At 37.4% G+C, this 11,317-nt stretch overlaps 2 protein-coding genes across 2 annotated transcripts; both read right to left on the reverse strand.

The window, feature by feature from the left end:
- Positions 1-409: 409 nt before the first annotated feature.
- On the reverse strand, positions 410-6,158 carry LOC124911962 (protein decapping 5-like). Its single transcript, XM_047452505.1, has 8 exons — positions 5,879-6,158; positions 5,193-5,293; positions 3,394-3,468; positions 2,376-3,293; positions 2,145-2,213; positions 1,859-2,059; positions 1,432-1,542; positions 410-874 (listed from the first exon to the last, which is right to left on the reverse strand). The coding sequence occupies exons 1-8, from the start codon at positions 6,021-6,023 to the stop codon at positions 704-706; spliced, it is 1,791 nt and encodes a 596-aa protein (XP_047308461.1). The 5' UTR covers positions 6,024-6,158; the 3' UTR covers positions 410-703.
- A 799-nt stretch (positions 6,159-6,957) lies between these two features.
- LOC124913355 lies at positions 6,958-10,059 on the reverse strand. Its single transcript, XM_047453945.1, has 5 exons — positions 9,746-10,059; positions 9,369-9,505; positions 8,753-9,117; positions 7,980-8,487; positions 6,958-7,538 (listed from the first exon to the last, which is right to left on the reverse strand). The coding sequence occupies exons 1-5, from the start codon at positions 10,057-10,059 to the stop codon at positions 6,958-6,960; spliced, it is 1,905 nt and encodes a 634-aa protein (XP_047309901.1).
- Between the last annotated feature and the right edge of the window lie 1,258 nt (positions 10,060-11,317).

Genomic DNA, 11,317 nt, shown 5'->3' on the forward strand with positions numbered 1-11,317 from the left:
TTCTCTCTTCAAGGTCATCCACCATTGGAAAAAGATCCAACGGCTTGCCTCTCTCCTCTCTAATCTTTGATTTGTAAGAACCTCTCAGATCGGGTTTTGGTTCGGGACTCGGTTCTTTGATCGGGTACCCACAACCAATCGGTTCCGACCCGAAATAACCCGGAATCGAACTACAAAATAATTGCCTTAATTTGTTTGAACCGTCGACCCTTATTGCCATGCCTAATAATTACCAAGCTATGCTAAAAATCAAAATCAATCATATGAATCAATATCTAAACAATAATTTGAACCACTTACAATAAACAATCTATAGAAAAACAAAACTATTTGAAGGTTTTGCTTGGAACAACACTGATTCTATATAAACAAACTAAACTTTCAAATTAAATAATAAACTCTCAAACAGAATTAACAACTAAAAGACTTCTCTTCAAACCAAATATCCCCTTAAACTAGGACAATATTGTATCGCAAAACACAATCAATTGTTACACCTTTTCTTCGTATTTAAAGTTGAAATCAGTTTATCAATATAAAGGGATATATCCAAAATACAAAAATCACCTCTCAAAAGAGCATTACAAATCCTAAGTCTTTTTATTTCTAGATCATTTTAAAAGGTGTATTTTCAGCACAACCATTATAGACAGTGTCCTTTGACTGATCAAACTTATAAACCAAAATAGACAAAACAAAAACATTAACCTCGGTTAGGATTAGGGTTCGGGTTATGAATGCCTCGACCGCGCCCTCCTCTTCCATTGTATCCATAACCTCCCCTTCCGTAATAACCACCTCCTCGAGATCTCCCACCACCACCACGTCCATATCCACGCCCACCCCGATGATATCGGGGGAACTCCCCAAAAGTCTAAATAATAAGATATATACATAGAAATTAATTAACTATATATTATTATTCGAGAAACAAATAACAAAACGAATTTCTAAAACTATTTCTATGTTTAGTTTTTTAACCTGTGTATTTTTTTAAGAACAAAAATAATTTATGTTATTTTTTTTTAAAACAAAAATAATTTATGAACTATCTCTAAGGCCTTGTTCAGATGGAATTTTTTACATAATCTCAACCTAATCATGCATTATTTCAATCCCTCTCACATCATTTATATCACTCAATATATTAACCAAACAACTAAAATACTCTCTTCTAATTGTTTTAAAAAATATATATTTTATCATTATATATTAATAACTTTCAAGTCTTTTCACCAAAAAATCTCTATTTTCTCAAAATCACCACTAGGTAAAATACCTCTGCAGAACAAGCCCTAAATTTAGAGTTTTCAAACATGTGTAATTTTTTAAAACAAAAACAATTTATGAACTATCACTAGGTTTAATTTCCAAACATTTCTATATTTGAAATAAAAATTGTTTCTAAATGGGGCCAGAGTATTATCATACCTCAGTGTCGAGCTTCATTTGCTCAGTGAATCTCGACCTTCCATTATTTGATTCACGATCAAGTGCATTGCTAGAAAGGGAATCAAAGAAGTCATCCTTGTTGTAGACAGCCTTAAAAAGATAAAGAATAGGCATGATTAGTGTAGCAAAGTTAGCAGTATCTTGACATAATTCATGTAGGCATTGTTTGATGTGGGTTATTTACATATTAATTATAAATAACCCACTATCCTATATACAATCTCTATCAAAATACCTTTTATTTATCTTTTTTGAAATAAATATATATTTATACCCCTAAATTCTTTTTACCCAAATAACCCAATTTTCAATAACCTACATGGAACAAGGTTATTTATAAATATCTACTTTGTTATTCAAATAACCCTAGATCAAATAAAGCCTAAATTCATTAGAAACTTCATACATTGTTTTCAAATTTTTTGAGTTCAGAATCATGTTCAACATCTTCATAGTCATCCTCATCACTTCCATTTTCATCCCCTTCATTGTGATGAGATTTATTATTGTGCTTCCCAAGATGACCCCACACTTCGTCTTTGTTGAACTTCTCGTTCATTGCCATAAAATCAAAATCCTCTGTAAATTTTGTTATCGGGCGTGAACTCTGCAAACCAAGAATCTGGCATAACTCAGACAGTTGAGAAATGAAAGAGAATAACATATAATTTATATTGGCATGTTTGAATTACCCCTGGTCCTCTTCCTCTTTCACGGCCTCTGTAATTACTGCGGTTGTTATGGTGAGGAGCCCCATTGAACTAAAGGAGACAAAGGTATCTTTATCAGCAACAAATAGTCTCGACAAATAACCACAAATCAAACAATATATAATTATAAATTAAAAACATTTATATGCTTTGTTCTGTAGTGTAAATAAATCATCCTATTGAAGGATTATATTTTACCGCAAGAGAACATACCTTTTGGAATGCACGTGAAGGTTGTTCAGGTAATGGAAGTATTGGTGGTTGAGATTCTGTTGAAGCCGGACCAGGCTGTACATGTGATGATGATGGTGAAGAAACTAGAACTGCCTCCATATCCTTATGAGCTGCTTGTAAAGACTTAGCTGAAGAAACTGCAATAGGCTCAGACTGTAGAAACTGACCAGGTGTTATAAGAGACGGTATTGGAGCTGGAGCTTGCGTTTCTACCTGACTTGTGCTAGCAGATCCAATAGATGTTGTAGATTGAGAAACACTATGATAAGGAAAATCTGAACTAGAAGTTGCTATGGACCTATTACTAGAAATTGGCGGTAAAACAGCATTTGCTTCCTCACTCGAAGGAGGAACAACTAGCAGGTTTGCATTTAGGGTTACTGGTGGCAGAGAACTAACAGTTTTATTAGGTATAGTACTGGGTAACGTTTCTGGAGATAAAGTAAGTGAGGGAAATGGAGGCAAAGTCGATGGAAAAGATGAAGTTAAATTAAGGGAACCAATTATGGGAGGCACAAGGGAAGGAGGATGAGTATATTCTTGTGAGTTTGGAACAGCTAGATTTGATGTTCCAGCAGGATACTGCAATGGCTGCTGCATCAAAGGAGGCATCGATAAGCCTGGACGAAGCAAAGGTTGTTGTTGCAAATTTGGTAGCCCATTGGGGGAAGGACCATAATACCCTTGCCAATACATTGGCATAGCTAATCCATTACCACTCGTACTTGGAGGAGGGGGGTGAGGTCCCCATTGTCCAAGGTTTCCCCCAGGTTGGTACAAGGGCAAGCCACTCTGAAAACTTGACCCTTGGGAAGTATGAGAATTAAGATCTGTCAAAGATGGAATGATGGTGGATGGCAAGTTTGGAGTTGTGGATTCAGGACGAGAATAATGTGACTGCAAGAAAAAAAAAAACAAGAAATTTGGGACTTATATTCATTTCGTTTCCTTTTTAATTTCAAGGAAAAGGAATACTTGAAATGTTCCATGAATTTACCTGAATAATAGCCGGATCATTGTTTAAGGGTGGAGATGCAGGCTGCACTGTGGGGGAGGCTTTAACTTGTAAGTCCTGTAAAATGAAGACAAAGATGTTAAGAACAATAAAGAAGTAAACATATAACAAAAGCACTTGTTTAGATAGATCTGGATCGAGAAACCTATATATAATTTTTGAATGTGCATCGGTTACATTTAGTACGAAAAGTATGGCTGGGTGTGATACAAACGTTGAAGAAAAAATAAATCAATTTTTACTATTCATCACATCTAATACTTATATATGTCCTTAGTTGTTATATATATTCTCTCTAGGATGCAGAGTGGAGCCCTAGCCGCATGCCTTTATTTATAGTCGAAACCCATTTTTGGATCTGCACTAGCAAAAACAACTACGCTGTACCAAACAGAATCACTTCTAGAAACGTTTTTGGATCATTAATTCATGATTCAAACAGTTTCCAAATAGGCCCACAAGACATCTTAAAAATAATGGAATGGGTAAGACAAGCCATAAAAGAATGCAACTATATAAGGAAGGCTTCAACCAATAATTAGTTAAACAACATCCCCCTTGTATTTAAAGAATTTTGAAACATAACTCACTATAATTGCTAACAAGGTTGAGAATTAAACGTAACAAAAAGGGTTCTTTAAAAGGAAGCCGAAGATATTATTCTTTTTTAAAATAAAAAGTAGAACCATAGAAGAAGAAGTAAACATACAAAGCACTACATGAGACCATCTTTAGAATATATAACAAGGTTGAGAATTATAAGTAACAAAATAACATAAAGGGTTGAAACCAAAAAGTATTTAAAAAAACTAAGTACCATTGTCTTTAATAACATCTAGAATGCAAAAAAAGGAATGTAAGTACTAGATATTTAATAAAAAAATAATCAATTATCAAAATATAATGAAGAAGATTACTTTAGCACTATGAATAAAGATGTCTAAGAAGGATATAGACATGAAAATCCCCATTGGAAAAACGTTTATCACATAGGCCATAGCTCATCTAATGTGGATTCAAAGGAGAACACATTGGGGAAGAACACTTTTTTTGTAGACATCTCCTCTCGATGTGGTATTCTTATGAGATCACATTTGGAAACAAAATTGAGGAATAAACAAATTCATAAATTTATTGGTGGTTTCTCATTTGGATCCAAATTAGTGTCCAGAAAGTGTTTCCAAATCTTCCCAATCGGTATATTCTATTTTTCAATGTAATTCCGGCTAAATCATTTATAGTTGTCCATCCCAAGTTTCCATGAGATTCAGATTAAAGCATTACACAATGAAAAGAAAACTTATGGTCATATGACACTAGTGTATTTCTTAGGTTTTCCCTCTACCTCCCTCACTCTTTCCACCATTATGTTTATTAGGTTTCTCTCTATCTTGCTGTTACCAACCATTCCGGTTTCACAACAAACAAACAAAAACTGGATAAAATTTATATAACATTCTCATTAGCATACAAGAAGAGTGTTGACAAACTCAGAATGCTTAAGCTAACATATATCTAGTGATTATTGTAACCTGTAAGAAAGTTGAGGAAAAGAACAAAGAATCGAAGCAAACACTTAATGAATGAAATTAAATCAGCATGGCAACGTGTCACAACACTCCACACAAAGATGGCTCGCTACTCCAACTAGCAATGAGGGATATGAATAATTTTTATCTTTTGACACAACTTCCAGAAATACATAACATTTCATAAAGGAAATGCAGAAAAAAAAATGGAACAATTAAATTCAAGTCAAGATAGATATCCAGTAACCACACCTTTATATCACTTCCTCTGAACAGTATGTAATCATATACTTTGTCAATAGGAGGAACTTGAGGACCATCTTTCTTCCGGCCTTCAGTCCCAAATGATCTGACTGCCAAAATTTAAGTAGACATCACAGTTATAGGAATCGTCATATAAAGGTTAGTTGCTGTACAAACCAAGCATATGATTTAAAAGCAACCAAATGTTAAAAAATACTACAACCTATGTCCTGCCTTGTCCAATCTTGCATAACAAGTTTAATGTTCCAATTACCACAATTTTCATAATATGATGATTTAAGAACCCATCAGTTTTGTACACAAAGCAAAATACAGGTTTTAGAAGGTGAACAAAAATAATGTCAGACCAATCACCTTGGACATTTATGCAATTCTTCAAAGTTAGTGCCATAAACATCAGAATAGGCTTGTCAAAGAACCGAAAAATCCAACTACTTAAGTTCTTGCAGATAAAACTCAAATCCATCAGATGCAGACATGTGCATTAGATATAATCATATCGAACTAAAAACCAATCTACTGCCCCCATTTTAATTCTTCTTTCATGTGTTGCAAATACTGATAGAGTTAAGGAAACTAGAAAAATCATTCACAAAACATATCAAAGAACACCAAGAAATAAGCGTTTACACAAGCCAGGGTATAAAAGTGAAGGTAACAATCATAGACGTTACCGTTTCTAAGCCCTATACTTGATTCGTCAGTGTTGATATTGTACAAGACGCCCTCGTATCTCATTTCACTCTTCGACGTTAAGCTAATCAAACTGCCGATGTACGTATCGGCAGATGAACTAGATCTAGACATCTCCGCCGCCATATCTGCAGCAACAAAGAAAAATGGAAGTATAGGCGAGAACGAGAATGAAAATCTTGCGTCTGCTATTCCAATTTCAGATGAAAAATGATGTAGGGTTTCAACCTGCAAAAGGCGATTACACTGATTATCTGAAGTTTGTAGCTTTTAACACTATATAAGTTATCCCTTTCATATTTATTATATAAATATATAAATTATATTTATTCTAGATTGGTTTTATTGTATAAATATATTTTAAATAAGTTTTCTCATGCATATTTTCGTGCTAGAAAATTTTACCACTACCATTGCCATCGAATGACATCTCATTTCTTTACAGGTCAAAGTCATGGTGAACATTCCAAATATGGTACAATTGCAAAGAAAAGCATGTCATTTAAGATTTGAGTAATGATATAGGAGAACTAATATTTATTTGAGTAATGTGTTAAATTTGAAATTATAACTTAGCTTTTCGAGTTCTTTAATTCAAGAAACGGGTTCTTGATTGTTGGGACCGAGTGTGAATTTTTTAATCAAGCGCAGCGGATATAATGTGAGAAGAAAATTCGAGGTTAAGAAGAGAGGAACCAAAGGTGAGAAGAGAATACTACTAGAATACACATAGTAGTCCAAGATAGAGGTCCAAAACCGAGAGAATAATTTAGAGTAACAACTTTCACAAGCTTTCATTCATGCCCAAAAAGTAGGGTGTGCATCAGCATTTATAGCGGCTGAATTACCCAATAGTAGTCGGTTACAATTCTATTACAACAACTTTTAGCGACTTAGTCAACAATCAGTTTTGTGGGAATAGAAAAACAAAATTAAAATATTGTTATGCTATGAAAACAGAGTTTCCGATCGAGTCTCTAGCCCAAGTGTTCCATAGAACCGTGGAGGGTGTAGTTTCTTATTCGTGGATCGTAACATCATCTCCCCCATCAGAAGTTCGTCAACCCCGACGAAGAGAATGTTGTCTTGTTTGCCTCCTTGCTGCTAGCATCTCCGGGCATTGAATGCTTATCACTTCTGCATCTTCCCAAGTTTGGTCTTCTGTTTGGGCTCCATCCCAATTGATTAGCAGCTGTTTTTTCATTTTCCCATGCACCATTATGTCTTGTTCACCCACAATTTTGTCGTTCATGTTTGGTTGTGTGCTAAGTTGGGGAATATTTTCAATAGTAGCAGGGGTTCCTTGGAATGATTTTAATTGCGAGACATGGAAGACATTGTGTATCTTGGTGTCGGTCCCGAGTTCCAGCTTGTAAGCAACTTCCCCAATCCTTTCCAACACTTCAAATGACCCAAAATACTTTGGTGAGAGCTTGTGGAATAGCTTCTGGATGGAGCGTTGTCTATATGGCTGTAACTTCACTAATGCCCAGCTACCCACTTGCAATGTGACATCTTTTCTCTTTTTGTCCTGTTGCTGCTTCATACGATTCTGGGCTCTTTTCAAATGAAATTTTATGAGTTGGAGTGAGGCTTCCCTGGCTGTTAGTGATACATCCACTTCTTCCACTCTCGAGTCTCCTATTACATATGGTGTGTGGACCGAAGGGGGTATCCATATATTGCTTCGAAAGGTGTTGTTTGTATTACTGTATGGAAATTAGTATGATACTACCATTCAGCCAAGGGTAACCAGTGTACCCAATCTTTCGGAGTTTGGCCAGCCATGCAGTGTAGATAAGTGACCAAGCATTTGTTGACAATCTCGGTCTAGCCATCCGTCTGGGTGATAGGCTGAGGATAAGGCTTGCTTTACTCCTTGTATACTTAAGAATTTCCGCTAGAAGGTACTTAAGAACACTTTGCCCCGATTACTGATGATGGTTGTTGGCATTCCGTGGAGCTTGGAAATGTTGTCCACAAATAATTCAACTACTGTCCGGGCAGAAAAGGGGTGTTGCAGACTCATAAAGTGGGCCATTTTTTATAGTCTGTCAACTACCACAAATATAACATTTTTACCTTTTGACTTAGGCAAGCTTTCAATGAAATCCATGGAGACCGATTCCCAGAATCGATTGGAAATTGCTAAGGGCTGAAGCAGACCCCTATATGCTGAGTTATCAGGTTTATTTTTTTGGCAAACTTCACAGGTTCGGACAAATTCTCTAATATCTGTAAGCATCTCTGGCCAGGAGTAAACAAGCTGCATTTTCTTTTGGGTGACCAGAGTCCCCGAATGTCCCCCTTCTACTCTCAAATGCATGGCTGCAATTAAGGTATTTCTAAGATCGTTATTCTTTCCCACCACCAGCCGGTCCCTTTTTCTTAACATCCCTTGGTCATATGAGCATTCAGGGTGAGAATCAGCATTAGCAAGAATTTCACGAATGACTTTGGCTAAGTTGGGATCTTCTTCATAGCTTTCCTGAATTTGTTTTTGGACAACAGTGTGATAGACCGAAATTCCTGCACATTGGACACCTGCTACCCGCCTAGACAAAACATCTGCCACCAAGTTTTTTTTCCCCTTTTATATTGAACAACAAAATTGTATCCCACCAATTTGTAGAGCCATTTTTCTTGTGCCGGGGTTTGAACTCTTTGTTCCAGCAAGTATTTAAGAGCTTCATGATCGGTCTTCACAATGAATTGCTTGTACCTAAGGTAAGATCTTCACTTCTCCACCGCAAAGGTCAAGGCCATCAGCTCTTTTTCATATGTGGATGATGGTAACTTCTCTAGTTCAATCGCCTTGCTTATGATGAAATGAGTCGTCCTTCTTGCATTAATACTGCCCCTATACCAATTCCACTTGCATCGGTATCTACTACAAAGGGAATATTGAAGTTTGGAAGCGCTAGGACCGGAGGAGAAAGCATGCGTTGTTTCAACAATAGAAATGCATCTTTAGCTTCTTTATTCCATTCAAACTGACATTTTTTCAACAGGGCAGTGATGGGTCCTACTATGGAGCCGTAGCCTTTTATAAATCTTCTATAGTATCCGGCCAGACCAAGGAATCCTTTCAATTGCTTAGGAGATTCTGGAACTGGCCATGTGCTCATTGCTTTTAACTTCGCTGGATTTGTGGCTACACCATTCTCGTAAAGGATATGGCCAATATAGGAAATTTGCTTGCACCCAAAATTACATTTCCCTTTTTTAAGGAATAACTTGTTATGTTGCAATATTGAAAGTACCTTATGTAAGTGTTGGATATGTTTCTTCCAGCTCGGGCTGTATACTAGGATGTCATCAAAAAATACCAGCACGAACTTCCTTAGGAATGGTTTCAGGGTCGCATTCATTAGGCTTTGGAAGGAGGATGGTGCATTGGTTAGGCCAAAGGCATCACCAAAAACTCATACATGCTTTCGTGAGTTCGGAATGTTGTTTTGTGGTAGTCACCTGGGTGCATCCTTATCTGGTGGAACCCTGAGCGCAAATCGAGCTTGGAAAAGAACCTGGACCTATACAATTCTTCCATTAATTCTTCAATGACCGGGATAGGAAATTTATCCTTGATGGTTGCTGAGTTTAGCCACCTATAATCAATACACATTCTCTAGGATAAGTCTTTCTTTCGGACCAATACCACAAGGGCGACAAAAGAGTTGTGGTTTCTCCTTATGACTCCCCTGTTCAGCATATCGTTGACCAAATGTTCAATTTCTGTCTTCTGCAGGGCAGAATATCGGTAAGGACGCAGGCATACAGCTTTCGTGACTTCCTTTAGTGGGATGCGGTGATCATGTTCTCTGGCGGGTGGTAAGTCCTCAGGTTACTGGAATATTGGGTTGAAGTCATCTAGCATTTGTTGAAGGTCTTCAGGAATATCATTTGGCGCCCTTGTAGAGAGTGAGAAAAATTGTGCTTTGTTTTCACTTCTTATTTGGATAATGGTAGTGACATTGCCTTTCTTTAATAACTTCTTTAAGTGATCACCCTTCATTAAGTTGATTTGTGTATGGGGTATGCCTTGCAAGACCGTGGTTATCCCTTCTTTTTCAAAAGAGATGGTTAATTTTTCGAAGTCCCATTTTGAAGGGCCTAGAGTAATAAGCCATTCGATTCCCAGCACAATATCGTACCCTGTCATTATCAATACCTTCATGTTTGTTTGATAAAATTTACCTTCCATAGACCATTTCAGATCTTGGCAAAAGCTAGAGCATAGAATGTTAGAATCGTCTACCACTCAGACCGATAACACTTTGGTGAGAAGTATGTCATGGCTAATGTTCTTAATTATCCTACTATTAATGAAGTTATGAGTGCTGCCTATATCAATTAGGATCACAACCGGTTGGTTCCCAACTTTACCAAGAATCTGGAGCGTTTGAAAGGTTTTAGAACCCGTCAATGCATGTAAGGATATGGCTAGTTCTTCTGCTGCGTCAAGCTACAAAGGAGAATCATCAAGGTTTACCTCTAGAGCATGTTCTTGGAGACTTGGGACGCCTTCTTGATCATTGGTTGAGACCATGAATAACTTTGATTTACATTTGTGGTTTGGTTTCCATTTTTCATCGCAAGTGTAGCATAGGCCCTTCTTTCTCTTTTCATCCATTGAGACCGGGTCTAATTGCTTAATATGGCCCTGGTTTGCACTCGAAGAGGACCCATATGATGATCTCGGCTTGATGTATGGTGTTCTGTTCGTGCTTTGCCAACTCGGTTTGACATTGCTCGGATTGGGTAGTAGTGGTGGTTCAGCGCTATACAAGTTCCCATTACTCATTAAGGACTGGTACGTTGCTTCTTGGACCTTAGCCATGGCCATGGCTTCGTTTAGAGAGTCGGGAAATCGCAACCTGATACAGTTTGTAATCTCCTCCCTTAGACCGGACAAGTAGCAATCTATGACTTATTCCCTTGGCATGCTGTAGAGTTTTTGAGAGATCGACATATATTGTAAATTGTATTCGTGAACAGAACCAACTTGTTTCAGATTCATTAATTGCCTCATTGGAGTATCATGTATAGAGGGCCCAAATTGCGTCATAAGGTCTCTCTTGAACACGTCCCAAGACAAGGCTTCTATATGGTTGCGGTTCTGGAGATAAGATCCATAACACATTCTTGCTTCGCCAGAAAAGTGAATGGGTGCAATTTTTAGTTTCGTGGCATCCCTAGTTTTGTCCACCCTGAAGAATTGCTCGGCGGATATTAGCCAGCCCTCCACATCCGACCCATCTAACCAGGGAAATGACCTTGGTTAGCCGAGTTGGAGAAACATAGTGTGTGTCACGATTCTGGCCAGGGTGTTGGGGCCTAAACGGGGAAGGACCGTGGCAAGAATTATCATCCTAGGGTCTGTGGCGGGGTTCTTGCACATGTCCAGATGCCCCGCTCTC

The sequence above is a fragment of the Impatiens glandulifera genome, chromosome 8, assembly GCF_907164915.1.
Source record: "Impatiens glandulifera chromosome 8, dImpGla2.1, whole genome shotgun sequence".
NCBI lineage: Eukaryota > Viridiplantae > Streptophyta > Magnoliopsida > Ericales > Balsaminaceae > Impatiens > Impatiens glandulifera.